This window comes from Scyliorhinus canicula, chromosome 8 (assembly GCF_902713615.1).
Source record: "Scyliorhinus canicula chromosome 8, sScyCan1.1, whole genome shotgun sequence".
NCBI lineage: Eukaryota > Metazoa > Chordata > Chondrichthyes > Carcharhiniformes > Scyliorhinidae > Scyliorhinus > Scyliorhinus canicula.
In genome coordinates, this window is record NC_052153.1 from 166,098,975 (window position 1) to 166,117,053 (window position 18,079).

Genomic DNA, 18,079 nt, shown 5'->3' on the forward strand with positions numbered 1-18,079 from the left:
TGTGGAGGTTTTTCTTTTTTCTGTTGGGCTGTCAAAGGGACTGGGGGTGAAAAGTTTGTTAGCGGACAACTGTTGTGGCTCCTGCTGCTTGAGGCTGTCTTTTTTCTTTTGTTTCTCTTTGGGGGACATGATCTGTAGTTTTAAATGAAGCTTTGTTTGTGTTGGGGAAGCTGCAGTCCGCGGGGATCCTCCTTCATGGAACAGAGAGGTGAGGATGGGGGAGGGGTGGGGTGGGTCAGTAGGAGCCTTTGGGCAGGGGTTTCCACACTGCAGGTAATGCTGGTGAATGGGAGTGAGGTGGGGGAGAAAGCTGAGAGGTGGCTGTGGGGGGGGGGGGGGGGGGGGGGGAGAGGTGGGGGGGGGGAATGGAGGGAGATGCGACGTGGTGAGGCTGGCGAAGAAACATGGTCAGGGGCGGAGAAAGGGGCCATCTTGGATGGGCTAGGTACAGGGTGAAATTAATGGGGGTCGAGCCAAAAGGGGAGGATGGCAGATGGTAGAAGGGAGTGAAGGAGCAAACTCCCGGCAAGGCTGATAACCTGGAACGTGTGAGGACTCAATGGACTGGTGGAAAGATCGCGGGTCTTTGCGCGCCTCAGGAGTTTAAAAGCGAGGAAGTCTTTATGCAGGAGTCGCACCTCCATGTGAAAGACCAGGTTGGCTGAGAAAGGGAGGGTGAGTCAGGTATTCCACTCGGGGTTTGATTCAAAATCGTGGGTGGGGTGGCCATTTTGAGGAGCAAGAAAACCGGGTTTGTGAGCGCGAAGGAAGTGAGGGGCCTGGATGGGAGATATGTGATGGTGAATGGGGTTTTGGGGGGTGTGCCAGTGGAATTGATGAATGTGTATGCGCCAAATTGGGATGATGTAGGTTTTGTGAGGGAGTTGCTGCCAGCAATTCTGGATTTGACCACGCATCAGTTGATTATGGGAAGAGATTTCAATGGTATCTTAGAGCCAAAGGCAGGTAGATCGAACCTCAGGTCAATGGGTAGGATACGAATAGCAAAGGATCTTGGTGGGTGTATGGAAAAGATGGGTATGATGGACCCATGGCGCTTCAAGGACCCAGGGGGAAAGTAGTATTCCTTTTTCTCATATGTTTATAGGGTGTATTCAAGAATCAACTTTTTTATGGTGAGCCGGGAGGTTTTGGTTGATGTGGAGGAGGCAGAGTTCGCGGAGGTAGTAATATCGGGCCGTGCGCTCCACTGGCTGGAGATTCAGATCGGGACGGGAGCAGAGGCTGGGGTGGAGGCTCAATTCGGGGTTATGTGATAAAGTGCAGGCATTGATTAAAGATTATGTAGAATCGAAGCAAAACAGGGAGGTGTCGGCGGCCACATTTTGGGAAACACGAAAAGCGGTGGTCCGAGAGGAGATTATCTCGTTCAAGGCACGTGTGGATAGGGAACAGAGGGAGGAATATGAACGGTTAATGAACGAGATAGTTTAGGTAGATAGTGAGTACTCGAGGGCGCCTACCACGGAGGGATTGGAGAGGAGGAAAAGGTTTCAGGGGCAATTTGATATGTTGACGACGGGAGGGTGGTAGGACAGCTGCGTCGGGCAAACGGGGTGTCTACGAATACGGGGAGAAGGCGAATCGATGTTAGCGGACCAGCTACGGAGGCAGGCCGCCAGGGAAATATTGAAGATACGGACGGAGGCAGGGTAGGTTGTATCGGGGAAAATAAACAAGGTGTTTAGGGATTATTATAAAGAGCTGCACAGGGCGGACCCGGGGTGGGGTGAAAGAGTGGAACATGAGGCGGTTTTTAGACAAACTGGATTTTCCACAGTTGGAGGAAGAGAAGAGGCAGGCGCTAGAGGGGCCTTTGGGGTTCAGGGAGATATTGGACAGTACAAGGGGTATGAAGTCAGGGAACCAGGCCCGATGGTTACCCAGCGGAATTTTATAAGGAATTTGCAAAATGTAGCACCACCTTTCTTGGGGGTGTTTAATGAGGTCTGGAGAAACGGGAAAGCTGCAGGAGACGATGGCGCAGGCAATGATCACATTGATACCAAAGAAGGGGAAGGACCTGTTGGAATGTGGGTCGTATTGGCCCATATCACTGTTAAATACAGATGTGAAAGTGCTGGCAAAGTTGGTGGCAGGAAGGATGGAAGGTTGTGCCCCAGGGCTGATTGCGGAGGATCAAACAGGTTTTGTAAAGGGCAGGAAGTTTTCTAGTAATATAAGAAGGCTGTTAAATGTGATCATGACCCCATCGAGAGCCCAGGTATCGGAGATAGTGGTATCCATGGATGCGGAGAATGCATTTGACTGGATGGAGTGGTGATACCTGTTTGAGGTCCTGGGAAGTTTCGGGTTTGGGCCGAAGTTTGAGGAATTGATGCATCTCTTATACATGGCACCAATGGCGAATGTAAGGACCAACAATATGGGATCACAAAACTTTTTAACTGCACAACAGAACAAGGCAGGGGTGCCCGCTATCGTCGATGTTGCTTGTGCAAGCGATAGAACCTCTGGCAATGGCTCTTAGGAGGTCGGCGATGGAGTGGCAAGGGATTACGAGGGGACAAAGGGAGCATGGACGTCGCTATATGCGGACGACTTATTGTATATATCGGACCCACTAGTGAGCATGGAAAGGGTCATGGGCCTTTTTGGGAAGTTCAGATGTTCTTGGGATATAAGCTAAACGTAAGGAAAAGTGAAGTGTTCCCAGTGAACGAGCTGGGTCGGCCAGCCAACCTAGGGGTTTGCCATTTAAGTTAGCCAGAGACAGGTTTAGATACCTGGGGATTCAGGTAGTGAGGGAATGGGCGATGCTACATAAATGGAATCTAAAAAAGCTGGTGGAGGAGGTCAGGGAGGATCTGAAGAGGTGGGACACGCTGCACTTGACTCTGGCAGCGAGGGTCCAAGTGGTGAAGATGAACATTTTGCCAAGATTCCTGTTCATATTCCAGACATTCCTTCTTTCGAAAACTGGGTATGATTATCTTAGACTTTGTATGGGCATGGAAGGTGCCAAAGACTGAGAGGACCCTGTTAGACAGAAGGAAGGGAGGGTTGTTGTTGCCGAACCTGCTGCATTATTACTGGGTGACGAATGTGAAGAAGGTGAGGCGGTGGTGGGAAGGAAAGGGGGCAGAATGGGTTAGGATGGAGGGAGAATCCAGGGGTCCAACTTGAGAGCTTTTGTGACGGCGGCATTGCCAATGTTGCCAAGGAAATACGTGGAGAGCCCGGCACTGTTGTCCACAGTGAGATCTGGAGCCAACTGAGGCGAAATTTCAGGATAGAAGGAATGTCGGTGTTGGCGCCGCTGTGCGAAACTCTTTCAAGCCAGAGGGGATAGACGGTATGTATAGGAAGTGGAGAGAAGTGGAGCTGCTTAAGGTGAGGGATCTGAACCTGGAAGAGGGATTTGCCAGTATAGAGGAACTGAAGGAGAGGGTAGAGTTCCCGAGACTGCTCTCTGGTCGGTGCAAAATTGTGCTGCTCAAAGTAACTGTCCCAAAAGCACTCAATTAATTTATCATCCAGTCGACCTTTGTTAATCTGATTTGCCCAGTCTAGATGTAGATTAAAATTATCCATGATTATCACTGCATTTCTCACACCCGCCCATTGTTTCTTCCTTTTTATCCCATCCTACAGTGTCAGGGGGCCTATAAACGACTGTCACAAGTGACTTATTACCGTTACTGTTTCTATGTCTATCCAAACTAATTCCAGATCTTGATCCCCAGAATTAAGGTAATCTCTCTCTACTGTATCAGTATAATCCTTAATTAAGAGTTATCCCCCCACTTTTTCCAAGTTCCCTGTCCTTCCTAAGTTTTATGCACCCTTGAATACTTGGGTCCCATGCTTTTTCATTCAGCATGTCCCTATAATGGTTACTAGATTATACATATTTATTTCTATTTGTGCTGTCAACTCAGCTGTTTTGTTACGAATGATACATGCATTCAGATACAGAGCCTTTGGTTCTGTCTTTTTTGTTTGTAACTTTGGGTGCGATTATCTGGCTGCGTTGTGCTCGAGCGAGAGCACAACGCGGCCAGAGAATCCCAGGAGGGCCCTCCCGCAGCTTCCCAGCAGCCTCCATGCCTCACGGGATTCACCCAATCCCGCAAGGCGTCGGATTCGGAACTCAACCCAAAAGGGGCGGGACCAAATGGTGCTCGCTGAAGTAGGTCTTAAACCAACTTAAGGCCTCCCTACCAGTTATCCACAGCCTCCCTCAACTCTCCAGCCTCCCAGGTAGGCTGCAGCTGGGCGCCAATCAGTGCTGGTTTACAAGAATGTGGACCAGATAGAATGGCACCCACGGCGTCTCCCATGCCATGGGAGGACCCTGGGTGGTCAGGATTAGTGTAGCGTGGCCCCCCGGCTCTCCCTTGGAACATGGGCACCTTAGCACTGCCCAGTTGGCACCTTGGCACTGCCAAGCTGGCTGGAACACTGCCTGGGTGCCAATGCAAGGGTGCACTGTCAGGGGTCAAGGCCCGATGGAGGGCATGTCCATAATAGGGTGGAGAGAGGGTTTGAAGGGGGTGGGGGTGCAGGGCAGGTAAGTAGGGGCCTCCAGAACGTTGGGTAGCTTGATGTGTGGGGTCCTGGAAGGGAGGGGGTGCTAAAAGGGGGCTTGGGGTTGGCCTGATGAGGGGGTCCCCCCAGCAGCCCCATAGTGGGATTTCCTCACTTGGGGGCTATGGAGGTACTGACCATGTGTGTGTGGGGGTTGACATTGCCCATGGGTGAGGGATATGGGGGACCCACAAGCTCACTTTGAGATTGGGGCACTCTTTCAAAATGGCGGCCTGATCTCACGTTCATCTCCCGAGTACTACCATAAATTCCATTGTGCAGTCCAGTCAGATCGTACCATACATGAAAAACATAGGACATATGATAGATACACAACGTGTATTCATAGGAGGGCCATTCAGGAGTCTGGTAGTAGCGGGGAAGAAGCTGTTTTTGAATCTGTTTGTGCATGTTCTAAGACTTTTGTATCTTCTACCTGATGGAAGAGATTGGAAGAGAGAATATCCCATCTGGAAGGTGTCTTTGATTATGCTGCCTGCTTTTACGAGACAGCAACATATATAGACAGAGTCAATGGATGGTAGGCGGGTTCGCGTGATGGACTGGGCTGTGTTCATGACTCTGTTGTTTCTTACAGTCTTGAGCTGAGTAATTTCCATACCAGGCTGTGATGCAGCCAAATAGGAGGCTTTCAATGGTGCAACGGTAAAATTAGTAAGAGCCAATGTGGACATGCTGAATTTCCTTAGTTTCCCGATGAAGTATAGGCGCTGTTGCGCCTTCTTGGTCCGTGGGTGGCGACGTGGGTGAACCAGGACAGATTGGTGGTGATGTATACACTTAACAATTTGAAGCTGTCAATTATCTCCACCTCGGCACCATTGATGCAGACAGGGGGTTGTACGGCACTTTGTTTCCTGAAGTCGATGACCAGCTCCTTAGTTTTGCTGACATTGAAGGAGAGATTTTTGTAGTTGCACCATGCCACTAGGTTCTCTAACTCCCTTCTGTATTCCTGCTTTCATGATCTCCTTACTATTACTGACACTAGCTTTCATAGAACCATAGAATTCTTCCAATGCATAAGGAGGCCAATCGACCCATTGAATCTGCACCAATTAGAACAAGTGCTCATACCAATCAACACAATGGAGATTGTACTCCGTGTGAAAGTGGGACTTCATCTCCAAAGAACTCTGCGTTGGTAACCCCTACCAATATTGTCATGGGTAGACTCATCTGCTACTGGTAGATGGGTGAGATCAAATAAATATTTCCCTCATGGTTCTCTCACCAGCTACCACAGTCCCAATCCGGCAGATATATTCTTCATAACCTGGTCAGTTTGGTCAGTCGTGCTCCTACCGAGCCATTGGACATTGAAGTCCTGCGCCCTAACTAACCTTAATGCTTTTCTCAATGGTGTTCAACATGGAGGAGTAGTGATTGATCTCTGAGGGAGCGACGTAGGCGATAATCAGCAAGATGTTTCCTTGCCCATGTTTTACCTGATACCATGAAACTTCAATGTTGAGGATGCCAGGGCTACTCTCACTTGACAGCATACCTCTTTGCTGCCACCTATGGTGGGTCTGACCTGTCAGTGAGACAGGATGTTCCTAGAGATGGTTATGGAGGACTATGGAACGTCTGCTAAAATATGTAATTTGATTAAGTAGTCTGTGGGAGAACTCTTCTAATTTTGGCATAAGTCCCAGAGGTCAGAGATGAAACTTTATAGAGTTAACTGGGTTCAGGGGTTATTTTATCATTCCTGGTGCCTAGGTTGATGCATGATGTTCTGTCTGGTTGTCTTTTTATTAGACTTTGTTGTAATGGTTGATACAACAGAATGACTTACTAGGCCATTTCAGGGAAGAATTCGGAGTCAACCCTATTTCTGTTCATGTGGAGTCAATGTTGGCCAGACCAAGGATGGCAGATTACCTTCCCTAACATTGGTGGACAGTACTTTGGTCACTATTGCTGCTGTTAACTTTTTTAATTCCAGATTTATTTAATTAATTGTTAAGTTCCCCAGCTGCCATGGTGGGACTTGAACTCCTGTCTCTGGAGTATTAGTCCACCAGTACACTCAAGGCACAAAGTTGCTCCAGCAATATCCTAACAAAAAGCAGGTGACATAAGATCCTGTTCTGAAGCATGGATGAGAACTATTCGGATTCGAAAGGCTGTTGTCTACCTCTTGTGCCTATCTGGACGTGCATCTATCTGGTGGATATGACTGTTGTGGGAATTGTATGAATGTAATGTTCATCAATGATAGTAAAAATCTGTTAGAATTAGGATTATGTCTCTGGATTATGCCATAACTATTATGTCACTGTCCAAATGGGAAAAAATATGTTAGTAAGCAATAATGCTTCAGCTAGTCCAAATGCAACACAATTGGCTGATGTATGGAATTGATCAGTTTCTGAGATGATGCTCCAGTGCACGATTTAAAAATGAATTTCTGTGAACAATCAGTTTCTGTATGTGTGCTTATCCCAGTGTGCAATTTTTATTTCAGCATTGAAGTCAACGACTATCTTAAAAAGATTTCCAAAAAGAAAGCTGTAAAGATCGAACCCTTGGTAAGCGATATATTTTGATTTTGAGAATTGCTTATTTTATGAGTATTTAAGAAGATGTGATAGATCTTATGATTTTAAGGCATCAACAAGACTTTTCTAGTAATAATATCCAGTAGGGGAAATTTCCCATGGCTTCACTGGCAATGTGGAGCCCTCATATTTGTAAGCATGGATTACAAAATCAGATGCACATACTTGCACATTTAATTGATTGTTGGTTTCATTTGGCAAAGAGATGTTGGGCCAACTATAGGCCTCATTACCTGTTTAAAATTCGTCCTATATTGAATCTTGCGGCTTTCCCATGAATGGACCCCACAAGAAAATGAGCATGCTTGGTTTATTGCATTGGCTCAGTCCATGCAACTGGCATTGGTTTTGCTTGCAGATCTTCTTCAGCCTCGAGAGCCGTCGTTTTTGATGCAGAAGGATGACTATTCGGCCAGTTGTTCTGATACCGGTTGTCAGAAGATTATCATAATTGTGGGCAAGCTAATCTTTGAATTCACAATTTGAGATTAAATTCATACATATTTTGAAACAGATGGGATGATAAAGAACTGTCAGCATAGGCCTAATAAAGATGTTATTTTTGACAAATTTGAGTTTGTTAAAGAAATGACTGACCTTTATAATCAGAAATTTGGTATCAATGGATTGTCTGAAGTTAGATATGTTATCTCAGGATGCTTTGTTGCAATTGTCTAACCATATGATATCAGAAAAAATGTAGCTGGGTAGAATGGATAGAAAATTGGTCAATGGGCAATAACAAATGATTGGGGTTATTAAAAGTTGCACTGACTGAAGAAGGGTTGAAGTGGTGTAATCCAACAATTAGTCCAACATCATTTTTTCTTGACGCACATGAATGTGTTGGTCTAGAGTGTAGGGTATCTAAATGTGGCATGGTAGCACAGTGGTTAGTAATGTTGCTTCACCGCATTAGGGACTCGGGTTCGATTTCTGGGTTGTGTCACTGTCTGTGCGGAGTCTGCATGTTCTCCCCATCTCTGTGGGTTTCCTCCGGGTGCTCCGGTTTCCTCCCACAAGCCCCGAAAAGCATGCTTGTTAGGTGAATTGGACATTCTGAATTCTTCCTCTGTGTACCCCAATTGGTGCCGGAGTGTGGCGACTAGGGGACTTTCACAGTAACTTCATTTCAGTGTTAATGTAAATCTATTTATGACACTAATAAAGATTATTATATTATTATTATGTTGAAATTGGTTGACAACACCGCAACTGATGGAATTGTCCCATCGCTTCGATCGATGTGTTCAGCAAGAAAAATGGTTTGCATGGTTGATGCTATCTCATGTGACCTGAGACCAAGTCTCGAGTTATTTATCTTCTTTAAAAGATATTTTATTCAAGACATTATCACATAGTCTGTATATATATATATATATATATATACAGACTATCAGAAGAACAACAAAACAATTCAAGAAAGAACTGCAACCCGCCTGCCCCCCTGACAGCAACACCCCACCACTTCTTGCCTCCCCATCTTTACTCCCCTTGCTGACCCCTCAATCCTCCTTAAAAATAAATCGATAAACGGCATTGACCTCCAGGTGAACTCTCACCCCCTGGAATCCCAGGTCTTCCGACACTCCAAATATCGCCACTTCTGGACTCGGAACCACCCTCACACCAAACACCTCGGGCATCATGTCCGAGAACCCCTGCCAGACCCCGTCAGTCTTGGACACGCCCAGAACATATGGACGTGTTTCTCAGCCCCCATCCCCGCACCCCCCACACCTATCCTCTACCCCCACGAAGAGCCTACTCATCTTCACCGCCATCATATGAGCCCTATGTACCACCTTAATCTGGATGAGGCTTAGCCACATGGCACATGGCAAGGACTCATTCAGCCTCCGCATGGCCTCCGCCCACGTCTCGGTCCCCATCTCTGCCCATGTCTCGGCCCCCACCTCCTCCAATTTACTCCTAATGTCCCCCACCAGGGCTCTCTCCCACTTCATTCTCCTCATGTCTGCATGGGTTTCCTCTGAGTGCTGTGGTTTCCTCCCACAAATCCCGAAAAACGTGCTTGTTAGGTGAATTGGGCATTCTCAATTCTCCCTCAGTGTACCCAATATCCGACACCTTCCCCCTCTCCTATTTATAATAATAATCTTTATTGTCACAAGTAGGCTTACATTAACACTGCAATGAAGTTACTGTGAAAAGCCCCTGGTCTCCACATTCCGGTGCCTGTTTGAGTACACGGAGGGGGAATTCAGAATGTCCAAATTACCTGACAGCACGTCTTTCAGGACTTGTGAGAGGAAACCGGAGCACCCAGAGGAAATCAGCGGAGACACAGGGAGAATGTGCAGACTTTGCACAGTCAGTGACCCAAGCCGGGAATCGAACCTGCGAACCCCACTCCTTCGACAGCACCTTGTCCTGCAACCCCAGGGGCGGCAGCCCAGGAAACGATGGAACCTCTTTCCTCATGAAGTCCCAAATCTGCAGGTACCTAAAGCCATTCCCCCTGGTCAACTCATACACTTCCTCCAAGTCCTCCAACCCTGAAAATTTTCCCCCTATAAACAAGTCACCAAAACTCTTAATCCCCGCCTGCTGCAACCCCTAAACCTCGCATCCAGCCCCGCCGACGCAAACCTAGGGTTTTCGTTGATCAGTGCTCACACCGAGTCACACTCCAGCCCCAAATGATCCCACCACTGCCCCCACCATCCTTAGGGCCAAAACCACGACTGGTGTACCTAGCCGTCGAAAACAGAAAAAGTGTCAACAACAAAGCACTCAAACTTGTTGCCCTACACAACGCCACCTCCACCCGCCCCCACTTCAACCCCTCCCACTACAACCCCTCCCACATGACCCATTTCCTCACCATAGCAATGTTTGCCGACACCTTCCTCGTCCCAAAAAACCCTTCGGCATCCGCAGGGTCTTCTCCGCCCACACAAACTCGGAGATCAGTCCATTGACCTTGCTAAAGAACGACTTGGGGACAAAGATAGGGAGGTTCTGAAACATAAACCGAAACCTAGGCAGCACCGTCATTTTTATTGTCTGCACCTGCCCTGGCAGCACATTCCCACCTCTTAAAATCCGCCTTCATCTGCTCCATCAGTTGAGCCAAGTTCAGTTTCTGCAACTGCGTCCAGCTCCGCGCCACCTGGATATCCGAATACCTGAAATAGCCACCTCGCAAGGAAACTATAAAGGTGTTCAGGAAGATATGTGCAAGTTAGCAGAATGGATGCATTCTGAGGCATCCTAAGGCACTGATGCCAAATACGATTTGATATGCCGATGTTTTGAGAGGGAGTGTTTTGGAATGGAAACAAGAGCTGGGAGTACACATGATGGAAAGAAACTAAAGGAACAGACACTTTAATAGAGTACAAATAATTGATTTTGTAAAAGATGTCAAGACACTGGATTTGCTGAGCGGTGATGGCGGTGGAGCACTTGGACATTTCACTGTTCAGGTTGTCCTTGAGACTCCAAGCGTTCCAGGTCCCATACTTTATTTTTTTTTATTGTTTTACTTTTTTTCAACCAGAATTTTTACATAACAGAAAAATAAATGAAAAAAATGTAACAAAACTAGGTGGCTGTCCACGCTCAGGGGTTTCGCGTCTCTCCACATTAACAAGATCCATCCCCAGGCTACCAGGGAGGCAAAGGCCAACACTTCGGCCTCTTTCGCTTCCTGCACTCCCAGATCCTCCGACACCCCAAAGGTCGCTATTGTTGGACTAGGCTTCACCTGCGTGTCCAAAATCCTGGATGTAGCCCTCGCAAAGTGCTGCCAGAATTCTCTAAGCGCCGGAAATGCCCAAAACATATGGGCATGGTCCATCGGACTCCCTGCACATCTCGCGCCTGTCCTCCACCCCAAAGAACTTGCTCATTCTCGCCGTTGTCATGTGAGCCCAGTGCACCACTTTAAACTGAATTAAACTGAGCCTGGCACATGATGCGGACGAATCCATCCATCCCAGGGCATCAGCCCACAGGCCCTCATCTAGCACCTCATCTAGCTCCTCCTCCCACTTGCCCTTCAGCTCCTCCACTGAGGCTTCCTCCGCCTCCTGCAGCTCCTGTTATATGTCCGACACCTTCCCCTCTCCTACCCAGTTGCCAGACACTACCCTGTCCTGTATCCTTCGAGGGGGTAGCCGCGGAAATGTCTCCACCTGTTTTTTGAGAAAGTCCCGGACCTGGAGGTATCTGAAAGCATTTACCGAGGGCAGGCAGAACTTCTCCACCAGCACCTTCAAGCTAGGGAAAGTCCCATCTATAAACAGGTCTCCCATCCTTCTAATGCCTGCCCTATATCAGCCTTGGAAACCCCTCCGTCTATCTTGCCCGGAGCAAATCTATGGTTGTTCCGTATCGGGGTCCAACTAAAGCCCCCATCTCCTTCCTGTGCCTCCTCCACTGACCCCAGACCCTCAGTGCCGCCGTCACCACCAGGCTTGTGGTGTATCGTGCCGGCGAGTGCGGCAGCGGTGCCGTTACTAGTGCCCCTAGGCTGGTGCCTTTGCAGGACGCTGCCTCTAGCCGCCCCCACGTCGACCCCTCCTCCATTACCCATTTCCTAATCATAGCCACATTGGCCCCCATACTTTATTTTGATGAGTGGGCGACCTGGAGCAATTGTAATTTTATTAGTGTCACAAGTAGGCTTATAATTAGCACTTCAATGTGTTTTCTGAGGTCCACTGACTTTGGATCAGCTTATCATTAACACTGCAATGCAGTTACTGTGAAAATCCCCTTGTCGCCACACTATGGTGCCTCTTCGGTTACACTGAGGGAGAATTCAGAATGTCCAATTCACCTAACAGCACGTCTTTCGGGACTTGTGGGAGGAAACCGGTGCACCCAGAGGAAATCCACGTGGACACGGGGAGAACGTGCAGACCCCGCACAGACAGTGACCCAGTGGGGAATCGAACCAGCGACCCTGGCACTGTGAAGCCACAGTGCTATCCACTTGTGCTGCCCGTGAACATTATGTGCCCCTGATAGACATGTTTCCTGTAGGGAGGCATGTAAAATAGGATGGGCACCCAACCAGCCCACCCCACTATCTCATGCCCACTTCCAAGCTCCTGCCCATAGTACGAGGGGGCAGGTGGGCGTCATAATTGGCAGCCCATCCATCTTATTTAAATAGATAGTGATGGGTTAATTAGGCTCGCTATCAGCCAACTAACCCTGAAATTACATTGTCTGTGTTATAAAACTTTTGCGTGAGCAGCCGAATGGGTGTAGGTAGCTGATTTGTTTTTCATTTGCATGTTTAAAGACATGGAGGAAGGGGGGGTTGCTCTTCAGGACTGCCCTGCGAGAGAAGCTGACCTTGTGTGACTTACTGGCGACCGTATTTAGTTCTCTTTCGAGGTTCTGATTTTGTTAAACAGTAGAAATGGCTGATGCGCTCAATAAAGAGTGTGGTCATTGAAGTGGTTGGAAAGATCAGTCAGAAAGGCATATACTAGGACCCTTCCCAAGAATGGTTTTGATCAGTATTTTACTATCAGGTCCTCAGCTCTTGCATGATTTTCCACAGCACTATCCTCATAGCATTGCAGGCAAGAATTGATTTCCTCATGGTGTACATCACTACTTAAAAAACAGTACTTTAAAAAAAAATTAGATGACCCAATTCATTTTTTCGAATTAAGGGGCAATTTAGCGTGGCCAATTCATCTGCCATGCACATCTTTTGGGTGTGGGGGCGAAACTCATGCAAACACGGGGAAAATGTGCAAACTCCACACGGACAGTGACCCTTAATAATCAGTACGATAGGATAATTCAGATTTGTTACTAAATAATACAAATAGGTTTCAGTAAATATACTCTTTTAAATGCTCTTAGTGCTCAGATTAGCATGAATATTGCCATCTCAGAACGTAATGTTTTATTTTAATAATTCATAACTTTTTTGATTCCAGAAAGTAATAAACCTAGAGCTTTTATTTGAGTTGACACGGCCTGATGTTGTTGAAACTGTAACAGTGAACAATAATCACAAGTCACGTATCCACTTCAGGCTGACTCTCCCCGTTGATGTGGTAATATTTGTTAATCCGGACAACCAATGGACAAAGTATGTATTCTAAATATAAATAATTTTTGAATTAATTTAGTATGTTAACAGTGCAATAATGTAGTCCCTAGTCATTAATATTTTTGAATACTATAATATGTTCCTTGTAATCTAAAAGCCTGGCAATGCTTACTATTAAAGTTTATGTTGTAATAATATTCACTGTGAGATTTTAAATATGCCTTTTGTGCTTGGGGCTCTAATAAGGCAGAATTACTTGAAGATAGTCCCTCGATAATTCATTTAATACAATTTAACCCTGAGACATGTGAGGTGATGCATTTTGGGAGGACTAACAAGGCAAGAGAATGCACAATGAACATAGCATGCTAGGAAGCACAGAAGGCCAGAGTGACCTTTTGATGCATGTTCAAAGATCGGTGAAGGTAGAAAATAGGTAGAGAAGGTGGTTAAGAAGGTATATGGGATATTTGCCGTTATTGGCTGAAGCATAGACTATAAGAGCAGGGAGGTTGTGTTGGAGCTGTATAAAACATTAGTTAGACCACAGCTAGATTATAGTGTGCAGTTTTGGTCACCACACTAGAAGAATGTGATTGCACTAGAGAGGGTGCAGAGGAGATTTACCATGCTGTTGCCTGGGCTAGATAATTTCAGCTCTGAAGAAGACTGGTTAGGCTGAGGTAGTTTTCCTTGGAGCAGAGAAGGCTGAGGGGAGACCTGATCAAGGTGTACAAAATTATGAGGGACATAGGATAAATAGTAAGAAACTAGTTCCCTTTAGTTGAGGGGTCAATAAATGGGAGCTCTAGGTTTAAATAAGGCGCAGGAGATTTAGGAGGACTTTGAGGATAAACTTTTTCAAACAAATCTGGTGGGAATCTTGAATCCATTGCCTAAAAAGGTGGTAGAGGCGGGAATCCTCACGTATAAGAAGCATTTATATAAGCACTTGAAACACTATAACATACAAGGCTACGGACCAAGTGCTGAAAAATGGGGTTACAATAAGTAGGTGTTTGATGGCTGGCAGAGACACAGTGGGTCAAAGGGCCTCTTTTTGTGCTATAAAACACTGACTCTAAAGAATGGTGCTACTCTATATGGGCACTATGGATGTCATTTCAATCCGGTTCTAAAGAATCCTTTACTAACGTCTTAGTTGTACAATGTCTGCTGAGGCAAGTTACTCTGACGTAAGAGCTTTGAGTGTCCAGATCAAGCACTTGCACACCAAACAAATTCAGTTAATTTCTCTGCAGAGGTTGTCATAGATAATGTAATATGGGGCGTGATCGTACGGTCACGCCCGACTTTGGAGGTGACAAGGCCATTAAATCTCGCAAGAGGCCTCTTGCGGGATTTGCAATGCTTGGGATGTCCCGCAAAATCTAACAAGATCTCTCGAGATGTTGCAGTCTGGATCTCGCCCTCACTGGACAGGATACAGATTAGCATATTTAAGTGAGCAGTTAGCCCCACTTAAATATGTCTGCGCCGGAGTCTCTCAAGGCCCGGGATCAAATGTCCATGCCTGGGAGACCTCACCGTGGCACCATTTAGCACTGGTGCATACAAACATGGACCAGGCTTAACAGCACCTGGGGCCAGCACAGTCCCCAGGTGGTCGAGCTCTGGGCAGGGTAGTACTCTGGCACTCTGCCTGGTACCTTGGCAGTGCCACTGGAGATCAGGCCTAGGGTTGCCATGCCCTTATGAGGTGGGTTGAGGGGGAACTCGAGGACCCCCTAATAGGTATTTGTGGGGGGGGGGGGGGTGCAGAGATGCGGGGTCGAGAAATCGGGGTGGCATTTGAAAATAATGCCCTGATCTTTTCCTGTTCCGATGAGTGCAGGAATTGAAGGTAAGTTGCAGCCTCGGCGGGGTATTCCTTACCGAGAGCAGAAAAGAGAGCCCCATTTAATAGCAGGGCCGTTCTTGATGCTGCAGTTGCTGATAAACAATCCCCAAAATGGGACTCTTTGTTTCCCGTTAAATTACGCCCATGGTCTTTGCCCTGTCTGCATGGAAAAAACAGTTTGGATATTGACTGACAGCAAAGATTTAAGACCCTGTAGATTTTGGCATTGCATGGAACATTTCACCTGTTCCTCACCATTAAAATAATATATTTGAAAAAGCATTTAATTAGGTTCCACTCTGGAAATCAATGACCATTCCAGAGAAAATTGGTTCATTAAACAGAAACTGTAAGTTACTGTAGTAAATGGAAACTTTTTGTTCTAGAAAAATAGTTTAATTTTGGTGTTTCACTTAGAGCGTTTCTATTAAAGACATCTCGGGCGTAATTTAACAGAAAGGTTTCTCAGTGTTGTTTGTGGCGGATTTTGCTGGGAGTTTCCCGCCGGCCCTGCGGTCATAGAACATAGAACATTACAGCGCAGTACGGGCCCTTCGGCCCTCGATGTTGCGCCGACCCGTGAAACCATCTGAAGCCTATCTGACCTACACTATAGAACAGCTCATAGGTCAGTTCCCCACCGCTATCTAACGACACCTTGTCACTTTTTTGGGCCCTGGGGAGTTTCTCACTGGTTTAGCCCACACATAGAGGGTGGAATTTAGTGAAAAACTTTTGAAGTTCATTTGTGACGGGTTTTTCAGGGAGTTTCATGCCCGGCTCTCACTTAGTCACTTTTTTGGCACTGAGGTGTTTCTCATCAGTTTAGCCCACATTTTTTTCAGCACTCGGGAGCTGAACTCGGAGGCTGCCATTTTGAAAGGGTGCCCTGATCTCCAAGTGAGTTTGTGGGTCCCCCACACACCTCCTCCCATGGGCAATGTCATGCCTCACACACAAGGGCACCAAGTGAGGAAATTCTGCTATGGGGTCCCTGGGCGTCCTCCTTCTTCAGACCCCCCTCCACACCCTTTTCTGGCCCCCCTTTTCCAGGACTCCACACCCCATTCCAACCTCCCAGTGGCCCTAATTACCTGCCATGCACCCTCCCCCGCACCATCTTTTCATGGACATGACCCCCCTCGGGCCCTGATCCTTGGCAGTGCCATCCTGGTACCTGGGCATCCATGCACTGCCAGCTTGGTAGTGGCACCTGGGCAATCTTTAATTGCCAGCCTGGCAGTGCCAAAGTGCCAGCATTCCGGGTGAGGGCCAGGGGGCCACACTGCACTTTCCCTGGCCACCCAGGGGCCTCCGATGACCTGGGAGACCATTCTGCCTGGTCCACGTTTATGGCCTACTTGCATGAGTGCGGCCCAGTCCCGCCCATTGTGGGCAGGTTCCTGATCCCGACGCTTCGTGGGACTTGGGTAGACGCCGAAAGGCATTGTGGCTGTCAGGAAGACCGCGGGAGGCTTCACCTGGGATCTACCGGCCATGTGGCACTCCCATTGGGCACAATGTGGCCAGTAGATTGCGTCTGTCGTTTCTTTTTTTCGCTTTAAAAGTTTGAAGGGCAGGTTGTGCACTCTCTGACTTTTTCCCACAGCCTGAATTGATAGTCTGTGTAACATTCAGTTGATAGTTTAGACATAGAACATAGAATTTCTACAGTGCAGATGGAGGCCAATTGGCCCATCGAATCTGCACCCACCCTCTGAAAGAGCACCCTACCTAGGCTCAGTAACCCACTCCATCCCAGTAACCCCACCTAACCTGCGCATTTTTGGACACCACGGAGTAATTTACCATGGCCAATCCACCTAACTTGCACTTCCTTGGACTGTGGGAGGAAACCAAAGCACCTCATGGAAACCCACACATACACAGGAAGAAAGTAAAAACTCCATAGGCAGTCACCCAAAGCCAGAATTGAACCCGGGTCCCTGGCACTGTGAGGTAGCAGTGCTAACCATTGTGTCACCACAGAAACGCCTGTCTGTTCCCCTTTTAATTGCATCCCCTACCACTATAGCCCCGACATTCGTCCTCCTCCCCTCTTAGGGAGCAGATCCAGCCATTGTGCCATGAAGTTTACGGCCACTGCTTTCCCCTCCACAGTCATCTTCCCAACAATAATGCATTCCTCCAGATATAAGATAAAGATGTGGTATATCTTTGTTCAAGCACAAGAATCAAAACTGACCCAACCCAAGAACAACTTTGCAGATTTATAATCCATTATTATTATTAGTTTTTAAAAAATAATTAATTGTCTTAACACTGAAGCGATTGGCTTTTCAAAAGATAAAGGGCGGGATCCACCGCTCAGTTTGCGCCCAACAAGCAACGCGGAGATCCCATTTCCTCGCGATGTGAATCCCACCTATTATGGGCGGGATCACTTTCTGGCAAATCTGTATATTAGACTCTAACATGCGTTCTCAAGATCTAACCAAGGTGTGGGATCCAACTTCCTAGCCTTGGAGACATCGGGCGACGCTGTTCAGTGCTGGTCTCCACAAACAGGGATGGAACTTGTGATGGTCTCTCAGGGATTTGGAGGCCCCCAGGTGCATGCCCTATGGCCACGGTGGTACTTTGGCACTGCTGATGCCACCTGGGCACCCTGGAGTGCCAGCCTGGCATCCTGGAGTGCCAGCTTGGCACTGCCAACGTACCCAGGTGGCACTGTCAGTTGGCAGGGGCACTGCTGGGGTGCCATTGCCAAAGTGCCAAGCTGGCATTTTTGTGCCGTGGTGATTGGACCGGCACATGCCCTTGTGGTTGTGGGGGTTCCGGGAATCCCCTTATAGTGAGTTGGGGCTTTTGGGGTTGTGTTGAGGGCTCGAGAGACTGGAACGCCATTTAAAAATAGCATCCTGATCTCTCGCTGCTCTGAGGAGTTCCAGAGAGCGGAGCTCCTCAGTGCAGAAAATGAGGCTAAGTGCGGTCTCATCGGGAGTTCTCCGCTGAGGCCTCTTATCTACCCGGATGGCGTTAGATAGC

At 47.5% G+C, this 18,079-nt stretch overlaps 1 protein-coding gene across 1 annotated transcript in view; it reads left to right on the plus strand.

Moving 5' to 3' along the window:
- Positions 1-18,079, plus strand: part of LOC119970665 (ufm1-specific protease 2-like) — a 102,736-nt gene that overhangs the window by 27,221 nt on the left and 57,436 nt on the right. Inside the window, exons 4-5 of the mRNA XM_038805650.1 lie at positions 7,067-7,130; positions 13,094-13,248. Of these exons, the coding sequence (XP_038661578.1) occupies positions 7,067-7,130; positions 13,094-13,248 (219 nt within the window). The remainder of the gene's footprint in view (positions 1-7,066; positions 7,131-13,093; positions 13,249-18,079) is intronic.